Raw genomic sequence first — 20,407 nt, 5'->3', positions numbered from 1 at the left:
CATTTGGGTGCTGTCTACAATAAAGTCTCAGTAAGCAGGTTTTTACAGAATGCAAGTTCAGTTTCAAGGCAGTGCCACAACACGAACCAAGGGTAAAACTGATTGCTGTTTATTGACATAGTCAATACAAATGGAAGCTGATGTGGACAGATGACTACTATGAAATTATTGCTTAAAAGTAACATATCATACTAGCTTATGGTCGATAAAATTAACTTTACAAAGTTCAGAGGTACTTGAGGAATAGCATTATTCTACATTGAATATGGAAATGTCTGAGAAATTTATATAAGTACAATACTTCCTTCTGACACCAATATAAGCAATTGTCAGGCAGCTACACAGTGAATGATAGTTAAGAAAGCACCTGCACAGCCAGGTCAGAGAAGTGCTTTACCCTGAAATGTACAGATTTATTGACAATTTAAGAGACCTTGTGAAACAAAGTCATCCATAGTACCAGGAAGGTAATGACCAATCTTGCCAAATGGCAGACTGTAAATGAAGGAAAGGCCTGCAAACACAAGCGGCTGGAATGTTGGAGTACATAACACTGCATTCCTTCCATGATGGGAAGGTTGGCCCAAATTACACTTGACGCTATAACACATGCATGGCTAGACCAGTTCAGAAGTGCCCTTCCACTTTGCTTTGCAAAACATGAATTCCTACCCCTCCCCCTTTATTTTTGTTCTAAGATTCTTATATAACATGTGACAATATCCTGAAATCTTTCAAAGAGCAATGTATGACCCCAGGGTTATTAAAAGTAGGCTAAAGCTATTAAATTATTCAAAATGCATTTTTGATAGTCTGTTACATTGCTGCCTGAGCAAATTTTATCCTAATGTCATATAGAATTATTGCTGAAACTAAATCAAATAATCACCCAACTTCCAAGACTAAGAGCATAGTTTCATTGTAATGCTGAGTTCTTAAACTGAAAATCAGAAATATGCACAAATAGCAGTCATATTTACAGAAATGATAAGGTTAAGTCATGCGCAAAATATATTACCTATCCTAGATTCACATTGGCCATGGCCGGGTAAACGTTAATTTTATTCCCAAGCAAAACCACTTACACTTGCCATAGCTCATAAGAGGTAACAACTTTCTTTTAACTATGAATAAAAAAAAACCAGGCAAGACCTAATTTAAAATTACTCCTTATGATTCACTGGAATAGAAATATTCAAACTGAACTCACATTCAGTAGTTGCTGGACTACTGATAAAATCAAAGCTACAACATCGTCAGTCTTACAAGACTCCAGACAGAACATCACACAAATAGTCAAGTATGAAAATGGAAATAGTATAAAAATGATTAACAGCTGTATGTTAAACAACACACACAAAATGCTGGAGGAACTCAGCAGGCCAGGCCGTATCTATGCAAACGGGTAGAGCAAACAGTCGATGTTTTGGGCTGATACCCTTCATCAGGACTGAAAAAGAAGAGGAAAAGTCAGGCTCAGAAGATGGGAGGAGGGGAGAAATTAGTACAAGGAGGCAGGTGATAGGTGGTGAGGAGCGAGGGTGAGGTGAAGAACTGGGAATTTGTTGAAAAGGATAAAGGGCTGGAGAAGGAGGAATCTCATAGGAGTGGACAGAAGACTATGAAAGAAAGGGAAGTAGAGGAGCACCAGAGGGAAGTGATGGGCCCACACTGTACTACTTCCACCCTTCCTCCCACCTTCTTAGTCCGACTATTCCCCTTACTTTCCAGTACGACCTGAAACATTGACTGTTTACTTTTTTTCCCTATAGCTGCTGCCTGGCCTCCTGAGCTCCTCCTGCATTTTGTTTGTATTGCTTTGTATTTCCAGTATCAGCAGATTTTCTCGTAGCTGTATCTTATGAAAGGCAGATGTAGAACCCAGGAAGTGACAAAAGTGCACAATATTTAAGTATTCCATCTTGATCAATTCCATTTCGCAAAAGACATCCCATTACATCAAGATTACTGCAACCAGAGCGGATGACAACAGCCCTGAGCTCCATGCTCAGACCCAAGTTATTCTTGGGATAAGACTTTGTTCCTTAACCTGCATTATGTAAGACCAACAGGAGAGTAAGTGTATAATGGGAAGTCAATCAGTAGATGTTGCAAGGATTAGGAAGTGCATACACAGCACAACCATCATTAAAGCAATGCAGATGCAAATGTTTTTTTGGAATCCAAACCTCGATGCAAGAACAAATGAAGTCAATAGGTTGTGCGTTTTGTATAGAGCAAAGAAACTGTTTCTGATAAAGCTTCTATCAGTCTTAGCATTCTGCGGACATTCCATGCTCCCTCTGGAGGATTTCCACTGTTGTTGTAAATGCACTGTTTGTGGATGTAGAAGAGAGAAAAAAGTCAATTAGATCTTTAATCTGTAAACTCCCAAGCAACGCAAAATCTTTAGAAGCAACACGTTTCTATGTATCAGCCACACACAAAGGTCAATCAATCAATGGAGGCAAGTTTAAGACAACTGGCAAAAGTTGATGGGAATTGAAAGATCACTGCAAGCTGTGGAAAGAGCAAAGAAACTAATTTTATTGTCCAACCAATGCTGTGAATGGTGTAATGGTATCCACACAATCCTCTTACACAGACTTACAAAACTATCTCTCTAGGAAATCAGCACAGCTGACAATGATGCCCAGCCCAAGACCAACGGTCTAGGTCACAGATTAAAATCAGGAGTAGGATTCATGACTCGAGTCAGAAAGGAGTGGTAACAAGCTGCAATTGTTTTGAATGCAATACAGTACTGGTGTTTGCATGATTCATTCACTGAAGAAACAGCAAATAGCTGAAAATGCAGATTGTCAATAACTGAAGAATATGGATGCAAGACAATTGATGAATATTTCTATTTTAAAAATGCACATCAAATGATGTTGACCAAGAAAAAGGAAACTGAAACCAAATGGATCACGCTATCAAAGAGCTACCACAGGGACAATGGGCCAAATGGTCTCACTGTATTGTATGATTTATTCAACACATGAAATGGATACTTACCAACCAGGCCTGATGATGCTGTATTTTCCAGGTGTGGCCAAGTTAACTACTGTTGATCCTAACCGACATTCAGGGCTCATCGTATCACCAATAGGCCCACCATCAACAACAAGATCCAACAAAGGCCAAAGATCTTTAAATTCCTGCAGATATGTGAGAAAAATTCTATTTAAGGTCAGATTTAATTGCTTCTTTTGAATCAAGATACAATAAAGAAAGTAGCATCAGTAATCAACAGGAATTGATGACTACAATGCTGCAATTCCAGTTTGCTACCAAAGCCTACTTACAAAATTTAAACTGGCCCCACAAACCAAAATCTGGCAATTATTATTCAAAAACTGATTGAATGGCTGATCCTGATTAGAAAATACAACATCTCAAGACAGTTGAAATGTTTTCGGGAGGGAGCATCAATATTAATGAGACCTACTCTGGCCAACCACACAATATGCCACATACAGACTGCCAGACATTTACTTGGAACGGTCGAAATGGTTCAGTAAGCAATCCAAATTGTGGATATGTACATAGATGGAACTCACATGGAGTTAACATATAGACAATCAAGAAAATTACTTCAAAGAATTAAGTAGTGAGAGTTGCAAGATGGTCTTTAAAAATTATATAATAAAAACATAATAACAGAACACCAAATACATGCTAAGAATAATCTAAACATCTGCATTTTGAATACATCAAGTAAATATGAGCTTTGTTGTCCCTTTAAGTGCCCTTGGTGCATTGGGTGGCAACCTTGCTATTTCTTACGCACTTTTGTCTTTTTTTTAAACAAGGCAGAGTTGCTACCTCAATGTTCAACCCAGCACGGAAGGAAAGCGTGCAAGGAGCCTGCCAGATTCGAACCTGGGACCACGCACCTTGAATTCCAGTGCAGCTGTCACTATACCACTGGCCGACTTGAAATGCCAGCTTAGTTCATGTGAACTGTAACCATAATCTTCTTCATAAATCCAATTGCTCTGGTGAGACAGTACTGCATCTTACCCAAGGCCATTATTTGATTCAATTTTCAATGAAAGGTTTGGTGCTCATTGTGGTTCCACAACACTATTTTCTATTTGTTTTTTTCTAATTTCTATTTGCAGGGTGAGAGCATCCCATGCAAGACCAGTGTTTACTGACCATCCCAGCTCCTTGAGCAACTACTGTCCTTTCGGTAGAGGTAGCCGCACTTCACTGGAGGTTATCGCTGAGCACTAATCAGGATCAGAAACACTGATAGATGTCGTTATATTTGTTGTTCTGCGGCAGTAAAATTTCACAACATACTAAACTGTAAACTACAATAAAAAAATAAATATTTAAAAAATTAAATTAGTACAAAAAGGGCAGAAATAGTGAGGTACTGTTCATGGTTGCCTGTTTAAGAAACCTAATGGCAGAGGGGATCCTGTTTCCCATTCCTGAAATGTTGAGTGTGTCTTCAGGTTCCTGCACCTCTTCCCGGATGGTAGCAATGAGAAGAGGACATGTCCTGGGTGACGGGGGTCCTGAAAGATGATTTGCATTTTTGAGACATTGCCTTTTGGAGATGTCCTCAATGGTGCCTATGGAGCTGACTGGGGTTTGCAACCCTCTGCAGCTTTCTCCAGTCCTGTACAGTGGCCCCTCCATACAGGTGGTGACGTAACCAGTTAGAATGCTCTCCACAGTACAACCATGGAAATTTGTTGGTCTTTGTTGACGTACCAAATCTCCTCAAGCTGCTAATGCAATATAGTTGCTGACAGAGAATATGTATTATTATTCATAACTGCATCAGTGTGTAGTTCCCAGGATAGATGGTCAGGGATGTTGATACCCAGGAACTGGACACTGCTCACCCTTTCCACTGCTGACCCCTCAATGAGGACTGTTGTGTTTCCTTGACTTCCCCTTCGTAAAATCCACAACCATTTCCTTGGTCTTACTGACATTGTGCAAAGTTGTGGTTGTGATACCACTCAAGCCACTAATCTCTCTCACTCCTTTTCACCACCCGAGATCCTGCCAACATCAGTTGTGTCATCTGTGAATCTGCCGCACACAGTCCATGTCTAGCGAGTGAGGCATCTTCTTCTCCACACAGGTGTGGAGATGTTCACTTGCAGAATAGTTGTAAATGGAACTGAGCACTGTGAAATCATCACTCTTTCTGACCTTTAGGAAGGAAGGTAGGTCATTAATGAAGCAGTTGAAAATGATTGGGCCTGGAAACTTTTGTACAGTTCCTGAGACAGAACTACCCAATAACCATTAGTACCTTCTTTTGTGCAAAGTAAGACTAAAACATTGGATCCCCCCGCCCCCAGATTCCTAATGAATTCAATTCTACAGGTTTCTTTGATGCCACACTCAGTTAATAACTGCCTTAACAATGTCAGTTACTTACACCTTAGATCTGGGTTATGTTTGACCAGGGACATGATTAGGTCTGGAATTCAGCACTCCTGCCTGGGCGTGAGCAATCAAGCTGCTGGAGAGCAAGTGCCACTACATAGCACTGCTGATGACAGCTTGCATAACTCTGATGCTATTGAAAGTAAACTAATAAACCAGACTGGATTTGTCTTGATTTGTATGAACAGGACATAGAGGCAACTTCCCATATTGTGAAGTGCATGCCACTGTTAAATTTGAAACAGCTCACCAAAAGGCACGGCTAATTCCCTCACCTCTCCAATCCTCCCATATCCTGTGTTTCTCAATAATGTAAAATGAGCCTATTTAGCACAACTAGTCCTTTTGATGACCAGGACCTTGGAAGGAAACTGAAACAATCACCAAACTGGCCCTTCTTAGGGGACATACAGTAGGTCCTGATGCTTGAGCCTCATCCTCAGTGTTCACATGCTGGGTCCTACCATCGTTAAGGAAACACTGCCTCCTTTTGTTAGCCATTCAAGTATAAACTGGCATTTGACTTGAAGTGGCAGGACCAAAGAGTGCCAGTTTGATCTGTTGACTGCAGGATCACTGAGCCTTAATGACTGAAATTTGCCATCATGTGTTGTCATCTCTTTTCTTTGATACACCTTGCTCTCCAACAAGCCCTTTCTTAAGGCACCAATTGCCCTCTGCCTCAATTATAAAAATACAGATAGACAGAATTATACTGGGGCATGACATTTTGGACTCTGGTAATAAATACTTATGCTGCTACACCTCATGATTGTCTTTCTTTGAACTACTACTTCAATTTTAAGCCTTTCCCATTCAGCACGAATGTAACTCCAGATAACACATTCTTTATCAACTAATCTACCTGCCTATAATTTGTATCAATAACTCTTTATCCTATAGCCTAATTTTAAATGAAGCTCTAAATGAATGTATTCATTTTTTTTTATTGTAACTATCTGCTGCCTCAAGTTTCTACCATTGCAGAAATGGAAAGAAAGAACTACTTTCCAATAAATCTGCTAATAAAGTGCACATTTAATAACTGAAACAAGGGCAACTACCTATATTCACAATTCACCCCCAACACCTTGCTAGCACCCATCATGTCAATTTGTTACAACAGAGAACAGTGAATTGAGCAATACTGAAAGTTCTGCTCTCTGGAAAAAGGTAATTTTTTAAAAAAAATTATGCAACCAGAGAACAATTTGAAAAAGTATCCCAAAGAAGTCTCATGTAACTTAAGAATTTACTCATACTGAAGGAGACTCACCTCCGGAGTCAGAGTGCTGTTTTGAGAGCTGACGTTGGCACTTGTCAAAGCCAGAGGTTCACCACACAGTTGTGCCAGTTTCTGCATAAACGAATGTCTTGGAATACGTACACCCACCAACTACAAGTGACATGGAAAAGTTTGAGAACTTCACGTCAGTGAGCATCACTTTGTAACTTGAAGAACAGCAATTGTGATGTAATCAATTCATAGCAAGACTAGCTAGGGCAAGTTTCACAATTCTGCAATACCATAAATCAAAATCATATGATCTAACAAAAAAAATCCAATTTATTCTCTAGCTTACATCAGTGAAAGGGTTTAAATCTTTATTCAACTCCTCTGATCGCTTAAAAACCAATGTTACAGGTCCTGGCAGAAGATCTCTTAATAGCTGGTCAGAAACAGTGACCTTACAGTACCTGTAAAAACAAAACAAAGGAAGTGATCAATCACAATTACAAAGAAATACCTATTTTTACACTTATGTAATAGTGCATGGTCAATCTATTAAGAAAGGTCAATTGAAAACAAATGTTTATACAGTGAAAAAATCAAAGGCCCTAACAAGTAGCTTTTCAGACAATAACCCCTACATGCCTTTGTCTTTCAAACTCTATTTCCAAAAGGCGCTTTGCTATGTGGTCTGTTTATACCATTTGTTAAATAGTCTACTTCCAGTATTTTCCAAAATGATTAACTTTTAGTTAAGAAATACTACCCAATCTCCCTTCTAGCAGTCTTTGTCCCTTGTTTATCATAACCCTATATTATGTTTTCATCTTATAATGATCTCCAAAACTTCCGCTGGTACATTTACAGAATTTTTGTCCTACAAAATTAACTTTTAAAAAAATATTCAGATATTAAAAGAGGAGCTTGCTGCGACACATACCCCAAAACAATGAAATATCACACAGATTTTGAAGTTTGGTTTCTTCTGTACTTTCACTCACTTATAAATATCTTCAACATTTCCAACAGAGATAGCTAATGGCTTGTCTGCATTCCGTCCTTTAATATCATAAATTCTTCGGATAGCTTCGGAGTTCTGTGCCAGGCAGGCAATTCCATAGATAGTGTCTGTTGGAACTGCCACTACCCGACCACACTGGAGAACACTTACAGTTTCCCTCAATGCCTCATTCCAATCTGGGTAAAGAGAACAGTTATGTATTGAGCTATGAATTCACATCAAGCAAGTACTCAAGTCAATATTGAACAATTTCAATCCAATCGAACAGTGACATTCTAGAAATTCAATACAAAAATGAAAATCAAGAACAGCCAAATGAAATTCGTTGCTTCAATATTCTAGTACTTGCAGATGGGTTCTCAGTGCCTTTAGAATCTACATTTCTACTCCTTACTTAACAAGTTATCGTAGATGGTCTCAGTATCTAATCAGAGAGTGCTGGAAGACACTGGATAAAAATTCTTGCTGGTATTTCTACCAGCAGATGAAATTGTTTCCCAGATTCAGAATAAGAACCTGGCATAAATTAATAGGGTGACAAAGGCAGCATATGTCATGCTCGCCTTCATAGGTTGAGGCACTAAGTTCAGGAGCAAGTTATTTTGCAGCTTTTTAAAACTCTGGTTAGGCCACATCAAGTGTATTGCATTGAATTTTGGTCACTTCATTAAAGGAAGAATGAAGAGGCTCACTCAAATGCTGGCTGGATTAGATGGAACATGCCATTAGGAAGTTACAGAGTTCTCTTCTCTGGAGCAGTGACGGCTGAGGGAGAGACCTAACAGAACTTTATGGTCTCCTCTTGTGTCAAGATGAAGCTGCTCCCTGTCCGAGTAGCCTCCAACTTGATGGCATGAATATCAATTTCTCCTTCAATAAACAAATTCTACCCCCTCCCGACCCCTTCCTCTATTCCTTACTCTGATCTTGTACCTCTTCTCACCCGACTCTCCTCCTCCTTCCCTTTCTCCTGTGGTCCACTCTATCAGATTCTTACTTCTCCAGCCCTTGAACTTTCCCACCCACCTGACTTCACCTTTCACCTTCCAGTTAGCCTCCTTCCCCCACCCCCACCTTTTCATTTTGGCATCTTCTCCCTTCCTTCTCAGCCTGAAACGTCCACTATCTATATTTTTTCCCCCAAAGATGCTGCGTGATCTGCTGAGTTCCTCCAGTATTTTAGGTGCGTTGCTTAGGATTTCCAGCATCTGCAGACATTCTCGTGTTCAGAAGTTTATAAAATTTGCCAGAGGCATAGATAATGTAGACAACCAGGATTCATTTTCCCCAGGGTTGAAATGTCTAATACCAAAGGGCATGCAACTACAGTGAGAGTGTAAAGTTCAAAGATGTGCAATGCAGGTTGTTTTTTTTTTAATGTAAAGAGAGATGAGTGCCTGGAATGCATTGCCAAGGGTGGTAGTGGAGGCAGGCAAATGTCACTATATTATCAGCCTCCATTCTCTTAAATAGGAATGTGAATACTCAGAGAATGGAGAGATATGGACCACATGCAGGCAGAATGGATTAGGTGTCAATAGTTTTATTAGCTTAGTACAGTATCAGGGGCCGAGGAGCCTGTACCATTCCATATTCTGTATTGTAAACATGAGCCAATACTGAAAAGTGGTCATTATTTTGTTGAAAATAATAAGACAATAAGACATAGGAGCAGAATTAGGCCAAATGACCCATCGAATCTGCTCCACCATTCAATCATGGCTGATCCTTTTCTTTCTCCTCCTCAACCCCAGTTTCCGGCCTTCTCCCCATAACCTTTGATGCCATGTCCAATCAAGAACCCATCAATCTCTGCCTTAAATACACCTAACGACCTGGCCTCCACAGCTGCATGTGGCAACAAATTCCATAAATTCACCACCCTTTGGCTAAAGAAATTTCTCTGCATCTGTTTCGAAAGGGAGCCCCTCTATCCTGAAGCTGTGCTGTCTTATCCTAGACTTCCCCACCATGGGAAACATCCTTTCCACATTTACTCTGTCTAGGTCTTTCAACATTCGAAAGGTTTCAATGAGATTTCCCCACCCCCACCCCATCCTTCTGAATTCCAGCGAGTACATTACCCAGGGGCAAACATTCCTCATATGATAACCCTTTCATTCCTGGAATCATCCTTGTGAATATAATGCTCCATAACTTTCAAATTTTAATAAAACAAATCCACTCTTCCTCCGTATTGGTTGAAAACATGGAAAGGATTTTAACCTAAAAAACTCCTCTTAAGTGCCATTGGTTTTATTTTTCTTGATTAAATTACTATTAAAGACCATTGCACCAATGTCAAGTTTAATGATTGCTCAACATTGGAAAAACAACCGGGTGATTGGGATTTGTTATTTATTCTATGCTCTACTACGATGGACTTGCCAGCTCTTCTTAGTCTGGTCCAAAGTGTCCCACACCCTAACTTCTTAGTCTGGTCCAAAATATCCCATATTCTGAGTGAGGGGGGAGGAGGAGGAGGACGAGGAGGAGTGGTGGGGGAAGAGTTGTGGTAGAGGAATGGAGGGGGGAACAGGGAGGGGCCCATTACCAGAAATTCAAGAAATCGATGTTCATGGCATTAGGTTGGAGGCTACCCAGACAGAATATAAGGGGTTGCTCCTTCAACCTGACACCATGAACATTACGACACTAGAGGAGGCCATGGATGGACATATAGGAACGGGAAGTGCAATTAAAACGGGTGACCACTGGGAGATCCCGCTTTCTCTGGCGCTCAGTGAAGCGGTCTCCCGGAATCTACGCTGGGACTCACCGATATACAGGAGGCCACACGGGGTGCACCAGATACAGCAGATGACCCCAACAGGTGAAGTGTCTCCTCACCTGGAAGGAGTGTTTAGGGCCCTGAATGGTAAACATTTTGGGACGAGCCTCCACACAAAGACCAAAAAGAAAGAGAAATAAGAGTAAGAATTCCTTTCCAAGGAATCGCCTGTATCCAATATCAAACCCTAACTGGTCTTGCTTATTTTCTTTAAAGTCAAGCATTTGCCTCAGGAAACCCTTGATTAAAGGAAGGCAGAATACCTGGGCATAAAAGGGCCAGGTTATAGACAGACAAGATTTTGCAGATGCTGGACATATTGAGCAACAGACACAAATGCTGGATGCACTCAGTAGAACAGGCAGCATCTATGGAGGGGAATGAACCAGAGAGCAGGTTACCTGGAGACATCCTGCGGACCAGACTCGGACCATGCGGACGAGCTCGGAACCGCCGCGTTCCCTCGGGTTAACAAACCCGGGCCTCCTCCGACATTCACGCCCCACTTACCGCCTGCTCCAGCCCAAGGCCGCGGACTCAGCCTGGGCCCGGCATCCGCGGGCTGGCCGGGCTCCGCCTGCCGCAGCCGGCGCACCCTCACCAGACTGCCGGCCGCCGCCGCCCCGTTCCTCATCGCCGCCGCCAGCCGAGAGCAAACCAACACGTGCAACGTCAGCATGGAACCCGCCGCGCCATGGCAACCCCCGGCACCCGGGGCAACCGCTGAGTGACAGGTCCCGGCCGGCGCGCGCCGCTCGCCACTTCCGCAATCGGGAGGTGAGGTTTGGTGTTCTGCAGCGTGCAGTCCTGGTATAAAGCTGTTAGAACAACACATACATTTAATACTGGAGCAACTCCGCAATTCAGGCAGTATCTATGGTAATGAATAAAAAAAGTCAACCCTACTTCAGACTTAGAAAGGAATCTGATCATCTGCAGGAAGCTTTAAGAATTGTAATTAAATGCTAATTAGTGCATTGTCTAAGCCATTGCACGATTTATTTGCATGATTGTTTCTTGTTATGTACTAAAGTGGTCTCGCCCCTGTTCACGGAGACCCGCTTGCTGGCATTCAGGAGATCTTATCGAAACAGATGAAATGTTGAAAGGAATAGATAAGATAGAGGCTGGGAAGTTGTTTCCACTGATAGGTGAGACTAGAACTAGGGGACATAGCTTCAAGATTCTGGGGAGTAGATTTAGGACGGAGGTGAGGAGGAACTGCTTTTCTCAGAGAATGGCGAATTTGTGGAATTCATTGCCCAATGAAGCAGTGGAGTACCTCTGTAAATATATTTTCGACAAGGTTGGATAGATTTTTGCACAGAAGGGGAATTGAGGGTTATGGGAAAAAGGCAGGTAGGTGGAGATGAGTCCATGGGCAGATCGGCTGTTAGAGTGATTTCTGGGTTTCGGTCATTTACATTTAGCAAATGGCTTTGGCTACCAGTCTTCTGTTCCTTGATAATGTATTGTGGATTCAGTTTGGGACAACGCTTTCCTAAAAGCTGTGGACCCCAGTCCAAACGCTGCTGACGTCAGTGGGATGGATGTGAATCAGAAGGTGTGAAGTTTGTATGTAGCTTCAAAAGAAAGCATTGTCTATACTTTGTAAATATGGAATTGCCCTTTGTGTTTAGCAAATAAATATCGAGCCCCACGTTGGGCCAGCAGACCTTTCCACCAAAAGCATCTCCATATGATGCCTGCTGTACTTCGTTTTGTCGAATAAAGAAGCTGCTTTGTATCTACCAGTAACACTCTCCGGCCATTTCATTCATGCAACAACACAGCTATAATCTTATTGAATGGCGGGGCGGCTCGATGGGCCAGATGGCTGACTCCTGCTCCTATTTTTTTTGTTCTTATGAGGGGGGAGCACTTCTGAATCAGTTCTAATGGACAGGTTAACGCTGCATTTCTTTCATCAGATGCAGGGTATTTCCAGAATTAGGGTTTTATTTCAGATCTGATTGTGGACTTCAGAAAGGGCTAGACGAGGGCACACACACCAGACCTCGTCCAGGGATCAGAACTGGAAAGGGGGAGCACTTTCAAGTTACTGGGTGATAACATCTCAGAGGATTTATCCTGGGCCCAACATATTGATGCAGTTACAAAGAAAGCACAACAGCAGATATATTTCATGAGGAGTTTGAGGAGATTTGGTATGTTGTCAAAGACACTGGCAAATTTCCACAGATGTTTGTGGAGAGCATTCTGTCTGGCTACACACCATCTGGCATAGAGGGACAATTGCACAGGATCCGGAAAAGATGTAGAGAGTTGCAAACTCTGCCAACTGCGTCATGGACACCAGGCTCCCCAGCATCCAGGCCACCTTCAACAGGCGATCCCTCAAAAAGGTGGCATTCATATTTAAAGACTCCATCACCCAGGACATGCCTTCTTCACATTACTACCATCAGAGAAGAGGAATAGGAGCCTGAAGGCACACACTCAAAGATTCAGGAATAGCTTCTTCCCTTCCACCATCAGATTTTTAAATGGACATTTAATCTGTGAACGCCACTCTTTTTCTCTTTTTACACTATATTAAGAGCAAAAGGATTGTAAGGAATAAAATTGGTCCTCTTGAAGATCAGAGTGGTCGCCTATGTGCGGAACCAAAGGAAATGGGGGAGATCTTAAATTGGTTTTTTACGTCTGTATTTACTAAGGAAACTGGCATGAAGTCTATGGAATTAGGGGAAACAAGTAGTGAGATCATGGAAACTCTACAGATCGAAAAGGAGGAGGTCCTTGCTGTCTTGAGGAAAATTAAAGTGGATAAAACCTGACAGGGTGTTCCCTCGGACCTTGAAGGAGACTAGTGTTGAAATTGCAGGGGCCCAGGCGGAAATATTTAAAATGTCGCTGTCTACAGGTGAGGTGCCGGAGGATTGGAGAGTGGCTCATGTTGTTCTGTTGTTTAAAAAAGGATCGAAAAGTAATCCGGGAAATTATAGGCTGATAAATTTAACGTCGGTAGTAGGTAAGTTATTGGAGGGAGTACTGAGAGACAGAATCTACAAGCGTTTGGATAGACAGGGACTTATTAGGGAGAGTCAACATGGCTTTGTGCGTGGCAGGTCATGTTTGACCAATCTATTGGAGTTTTTCAAGGAGGTTACCAGGAAAGTGGATGAAGGGAAGGCAGTGGATGTTGTCTACATGGACTTCAGTAAGGCCTTTGACAAGGTCCCGCATGGGAGGTTAGTTAGGAAAATTCAGTCGCTAGGTATACATGGAGAGGTGGTAAATTGGATCAGACATTGGCTCAATGGAAGAAGCCAAAGAGTGGTGGTAGAGAATTGCTTCTCAGAGTGGAGGCCTGTGACCAGTGGTGTGCCACAGGGATCAGTGCTGGGTCCATTGTTATTTGTCATCTATATCAATGATCTGGATGATAATGTGGTAAATTGGATCTGCAAATTTGCTGATGATACAAAGATTGGAGGTGTAGTAGACAGCAAGGAAGGTTTTCAGAGCCTGCAGAGGGACTTGGACCAGCTGGAAAAATGGGCTGAAAAATGGCAGATGGAGTTTAATGCAGACAAGTGTGAGGTATTGCACATTGGAAGGACAAACCAAGGTAGAACATATAGGGTTAATGGTAAGGCACTGAGGAGTGCAGTGGAACAGAGGGATCTGGGAATACAGATACAAAATTCCCTAAAAGAGGCGTCACAAGTAGATAGGGTCGTAAAGAGAGCTTTTGGTACATTGGCCTTTATTAATCGAAGTATTGAGTATAAGAGCTGGAATGTTATGATGAGGTTGTATAAGGCATTGGTGAAGCTGAATCTGGAGTATTGTGTTCAGTTTTGGTCACCAAATTACAGGAAGGATATAAATAAGGTTGAAAGAGTGCAGAGAAGGTTTACAAGGTTGTTGCCGGGACTTGAGAAACTCAGTTACAGAGAAAGGTTGAATAGGTTAGGACTTTATTCCCTGGAGCGTAGAAGAATGAGGGGAGATTTGATAGAGATATATAAAATTATGATGGGTATAGATAGAGTGAACGCAAGCAGGCTTTTTCCACTGAGGCAAGGGGAGAAAAAAACCAGAGGACATGGGTTTAGGGTGAGGGGGGAAAAGTTTAAAGGGAACATTAGGAGGGGGCTTCTTCACACAGAGAGTGGTAGGAGTATGGAATGAGCTGCCAGATGAGGTGGTAAATGCGGGTTCTTTTTTAACATTTAAGAATAGATTCGACAGATACATGGGAGGTGTATGGAGGGATATGGTCCGTGTGCAGGTCAGTGGGACTAGGCAGAAAATGGTTCGGCACAGCCAAGAAGGGCCAAAAGGCCTGTTTCTGTGCTGTAGTTTCTATGGTTCTATGGTTCTATTTATTTAATTCGGCATTTTAATATACTTACTGTAATTTACAGTTTTTTATTATTGTGTATTGCAATGTACCGCTGCAAAACATCAACTTTGACAACATATGCTGGTGATATTAAACCTGGTTCTGATTCTAACCTAGGGATCTCACACATTTTCAATTTTTATTTCAAAACGAGTTCTGATTAATTTAACTTGCATGAGTGCATTTTGTGAAGTTAAACCCAGTGAGGACATATACAGTGAATGGACTACTCCTTTTCTCACCCTGTCTCTTGCAAAAATGCCATCCCCTTCTCGCAATTCCTCCGCCTCCGCCACATCTGCTCTCAGGATGAGGCTTTTCATTCCAGGATGAGGGAGATGTGCTCCTTTTTTAAAGAAAGGGGCTTCCCTTCCTCCACCATCAACTCTGCTCTCAAACGCATCTCCCCCATTTCACGCACATCTGCTCTCACTCCATCCTCCCGTCACCCCACTAGGAATAGGGTTCCCCTTGTCCTCACCTACCAGCCCACCCAGCCTCCGAGTCCAATATATAATTCTCCGTAACTTCCGCCACCTCCAACGGGATCCCACCACTAAGCACATCTTTCCCTTCCCCCCCCCACCGCTTTCCACAGGGATCGCTCCCTACGCGACTCCCTTGTCCATTCGTCCCCCCCCATCCCTCCCCACAGATCTCCCCCTGGCACTTGTAAGCAGAACAAGTGCTATACATGCCCTTACACTTCCTCCCTTACCACCATTCAGGGCCCCAGACAGTTCTTCCAGGTGAGGCGACACTTCACCTGTGAGTCGGCTGGGATGATATACTGTGTCCGGTGCTCCCGATGTGGCCTTCTATGTATTGGCGAGACCCGACGCAGACTGGGAGATAGTTTTGCTGAACACCTACGCTCTGTCTGCCAGAGAAAGCAGGATCTCCCAGTGGCCACACATTTTAATTCCACGTCCCATTCCCATTCTGATATGTCTATCCACGGCCTCCCCTACTGTAAAGATGAAGCCACACTCAGGTTGGAGGAACAGCACCTTATATTCTGTCTGGGTGGCCTCCAACCTGATGGCATGAACATTGACTTCTCTAACTCCCACTGATGCCCCACCTCCCCTTCGTACCCCATCGGTTATTTATTTATATACACACATTCTTTCTCTCTCTCTCCTTTTTCTCCCTCTGTCCCTCTGACTATACCCCTTGCCCATCCTCTGGGTATTCCCTCCCTCCCCCATTCCCTTCTCCCTGGGCCTCCTGTCCCATGATCCTCTCATATCCCTTTTGCCAATCACCTGTCCAGCTCTTGGCTCCATCCCTCCCCCTCCTGTCTTCTCCTATCATTTTGGATCTCCCCCTCCCCCTCCCACTTTCAAATCTCTTACTAACTCTTCCTTCAGTTAGTCCTGACGAAGGGTCTCGGCCCGAAACGTCGACTGTACCTCTTCCTATAGATGTTGCCTGGCCTGCTGCGTTCCACCAAATTCTTAAAGAATTCAGGGTTACAGATATATTTCCACTCCCTCAAACATGCTCCACTGTTTAACAACACCATGGCTGATCTGTTTCTAACTCAAGCTCTAAATTCCTGTCTACTGGAGTAGTCACCCTCCCCTCATTTATCAAGAAAATCTCTACCTCTGTTTTACATATATTTACGGATTGCATCCACTTACCTTGGGGAAGGGAATTCCAAAGATTTGCAAGAATCCAAGTGAAAGTAATTCACCTTTTTTATATAAAGGGGATGACATCACATTTTAAAAAATCACCCCTAGTTCTAGATTCTGCGCAAAGTGAAACCTCTGTTTTTCCAAATCTGTCAAGATCACTTAGGATCTGATATCTTTCAATATGATTATTCTACATACCAGATTTCCAACAGATCCTCATGAGACAGTCCATCCATCCCACGTATAAGCCCAGTAAACCAACTCTGAATTGTTTCTAAAATATTGAAATCCCTCTTTAACAGATGGACTAAATTGTAGTTTCACACCTACTGCAATAACCACGTCTGGAAATAATTGTGGTCAGGGGTGGGTAGAAAAGGGGCTGATAACATTGCTTCCCAGAGAACCAGCATCAATCTGATGAGATGAATGATGGCCTCCCATGCATAGTAGGTAATAACGTCCTTGTCCACGCTTTAGAATTTTATCCATTTTGACCCAGATCACCGTCCTGATCAGGGACTAATATTTTGTCAGCCTGGTATACATAGGTCAGAGACTTGAGACTGCAGATACTGAAATCTGGAGCAACAAATAACCAACTGCAACCATGCAGCAGGTTGAGCAGCATATGATGCAGGGTTTCATCCTAAAAGCTGACGATGCCTCCACCCCTCCAGTCCTGCCTCCGCCCCCAGCACCACCACCAGCAGATGCTGTCCAACCTGCTGAGTTCCTTCAGCAGATTGTTCGTTGCATTCATAAATCAGTGCAAGCAACAAGATCACTCAGATAAAGGCCAAAACTCAAATGAAATCTATTAAATTGATAAAATGATTTATTATTGTCACCTGTACCAAGGAACGACATATAGAAAATCACTTTTTTTAGTAATACTTTTTAGAAGATTTGTACTTTTTAACAAATTCACTCTGACAGGCAGAAAGCTGTATAGCAGCTAAACTAACAGTTTATCACCTGCAAACAAGAGGAAATCTGCAGGTGCTGGAAATTCAAGCAACACACACAAGAAGTGCTGGTGAAGGCAGCAGGCCAGGCAGCATCTGTCTCATTTTTCATTGGCGAAGTATGAGCATATTACCCACGTGATGAAATTGTTTTAATTATGAAACCTATTGGCTAGTTTATGCTCTATCTAAGCAATTTCTCTTATCTATAAAAGTGATAGGTGCAGGAGTAGGCCATTCGGCCCTTCGAGCCTGCACCGCCATTTATTATGATCATGGCTGATCATCCAACTCAGAACCCTGCACCAGCCTTCCCTCCATACCCCCTGATCCCCGTAGCCACAAGGGCCATATCTAACTCCCTCTTAAATATAGCCAATGAACTGGCCTCAACTGTTTCCTGTGGCAGAGAATTCCACAGATTCACCACTCTGTGTGTGAAGAAGCTTTTCCTCATCCTGGTCCAAAAAGGCTTCCCCTTTATCCTCAAACTGTGACCCCTCGTTCTGGACTTCCCCAACATCGGGAACAATCTTCCTGCATCTAGCCTGTCCAATCCCTTTAGGATTTTATACGTTTCAATCAGATCCCCCATCAATCTTCTAAATTCCAACGAGTACAAGCCCAGTTCATCCAGTCTTTCTTCATATGAAAGTCCTGCCATCCCAGGAATCAATCTGGTGAACCTTCTTTGTACTCCCTCTATGGCAAGGATGTCTTTCCTCAGATTAGGAGACCAAAACTGCACACAATACTCCAGGTGTAGTCTCACCAAGACCTTGTACAACTGCAGTAGTACCTCCCTGCTCCTGTACTCGAATCCTCTCGCTATAAATGCCAGCATACCATTCGCCTTTTTCACCGCCTGCTGTACCTGCATGCCCACTTTCAATGACTGGTGTATAATGACACCCAAGTCTCGTTGCACCTCCCCTTTTCCTAATCGGCCACCATTCAGATAATAATCTGTTTTCCTATTTTTGCCACCAAAGTGGATAACTTCACATTTATCCACATTAAATTGCATCTGCCATGAATTTGCCCACTCACCCAACCTATCCAAGTCACTCTGCATCCTCTTAGCAACCTCCTCACAGCTAACACTGCCACCCAGCTTCGTGTCATCCGCAAACTTGGAGATGCTGCATTTAATTCCCTCATCCAAGTCATTAATATATATTGTAAACAACTGGGGTCCCAGCACTGAGCCTTGTGGTACCCCACTAGTCACTGCCTGCCATTCTGAAAAGGTCCCATTTATTCCCACTCTTTGCTTCCTGTCTGCTAACCAATTCTCTATCCACATCAATACCTTACCCCCTATACCATGTGCCTTAAGTTTGCACACAAATCTCCTGTGTGGGACCTTGTCAAAAGCCTTTTGAAAATCCAAGTATACCACATCCACTGATTCTCCCCTATCCACTCTACTAGTTACATCCTCAAAAAATTCTATGAGGTTCGTCAGACATGACTCATGGAAGAACCTTAAGGATCAGAAATTAAACAGAGATCAAACAAGTGAAAACTGCCATGCATACCATTCTTACAGATCAGTTCACTACTATTCAATGTAATCACTTCATTACTATAGTCCATCACCTAGCCTCACATTATGTACATACAATCAGTCCATGTATATAACAGTTGGTTCCCTAAGGTTGTTAAAGCTGGGGTTGGTAGTAGAGACAAGCTCACACTACCTATTAAATGCTCCCAATAGTGTGCGCCTCAAATTGCTTCTGACAACCAAGTTCAGCTCCTGGCCTTCACATGTAGCTTAGCTACTAAGCCCAGCAGAACCATTTCTACTGACAGGAGAAGGGGAAAAGTCTCCTGACAGAGGAAAAAGGGGAAATTTATTACTGGCACCTTAAAACAAGTCGCTTCAGGCAGATGGGGCTCTTCAGTCGTGGTCGGCAGCTCATCTAGGAGAAGGAAAACTCTGATCTCAAACCTCCGCTGCCTTGCAGCTACACCCACTCATGGGGAAGGCTTCAGGAGTAAGCCCCAAGGGAAAAATCTGGAGCTGGAGTCCCTAAGGCAGTCCTATATTGAGTTCAATGCCGACTGGCAACTCCTGCGATGCTTTTGGTACCAAACTGCATCGGTCTCTGCCGTTCCTTTGGGTTCATCAGATGTGTGGAGAGGGGAAGCTTGCTACATGGGCAACTGATCTTGAACCAGTGCGGATTTTGTGGGGAAGGAATTCCCAAACTGCTGTTAAGTGGTGAGTTCCAGATCCTTGACCCAGTGACAGGAAAAGAAATGACAACATGTATCCAAATCAGTGCGGAGTTGTTATGGTACAGGTTTCCCCCGCCATCTGAAGGTAGAGCATTCCAATGAAATGGTTCGTAAGCCGGAATGTCGTAAAGCGAAGAAGCAATTACCATTTATTTATATGGGAAAATTTTGTGAGTGTTCGCAGACCCAAAAATAACCTACCAAATCATGCCAAATAACATATAAAACCTAAAATAACAGTAACATATAGTAAAAGCAGGAATGATATGATAAATACACAGCCTATATTGTCACGAACCCCGTGACGGGGATAAAGAACCAGCAGAGATGGAAAACAATTTGGAGTCTCGTATTGCTATAAACTAATAATATTTATTAGTAACTACGCAATACAGTAATATAAATGTAGATAAATCAAACAGGTTAGCAATGATATTATATATATATATATATATATATATATAAGTATATCAGTAAATGCGGAAATATATGTACGAAAAACCAAGCTTCTTTAAGTCTAGAGGTAAAAAGATACAGTCTTACGATGTTGAGTAAAGTTCAGTTCAGTTCAGTTCGTGGTATGTAGTTGAGTAGTGATGGAGAGAGAGAGAGAGAGAGAGAGAGTGAGTTGAGTCTTCAGGTGAGCTGTTGCTGTCGATCTTCTCGTCGTCCTCCGAAACCCTTTACAAGACACCGACTGTGACTTT

The 20,407-nt window shown here is 42.6% G+C and overlaps 1 protein-coding gene across 1 annotated transcript; it reads right to left on the bottom strand.

Moving 5' to 3' along the window:
• Positions 1–107: 107 nt before the first annotated feature.
• On the bottom strand, positions 108–11,213 carry yrdc (yrdC N(6)-threonylcarbamoyltransferase domain containing). Its single transcript, XM_063033580.1, has 6 exons — positions 10,975–11,213; positions 7,654–7,849; positions 7,005–7,119; positions 6,698–6,817; positions 3,019–3,161; positions 108–2,334 (listed from the first exon to the last, which is right to left on the bottom strand). The coding sequence occupies exons 1-6, from the start codon at positions 11,141–11,143 to the stop codon at positions 2,274–2,276; spliced, it is 804 nt and encodes a 267-aa protein (XP_062889650.1). The 5' UTR covers positions 11,144–11,213; the 3' UTR covers positions 108–2,273.
• Positions 11,214–20,407: the final 9,194 nt, after the last annotated feature.

Source organism: Mobula hypostoma, chromosome 26 (assembly GCF_963921235.1).
Source record: "Mobula hypostoma chromosome 26, sMobHyp1.1, whole genome shotgun sequence".
Taxonomy (NCBI): Eukaryota; Metazoa; Chordata; class Chondrichthyes; order Myliobatiformes; family Myliobatidae; genus Mobula; species Mobula hypostoma.
This window is presented reverse-complemented; position numbering and strand designations above follow the sequence as displayed.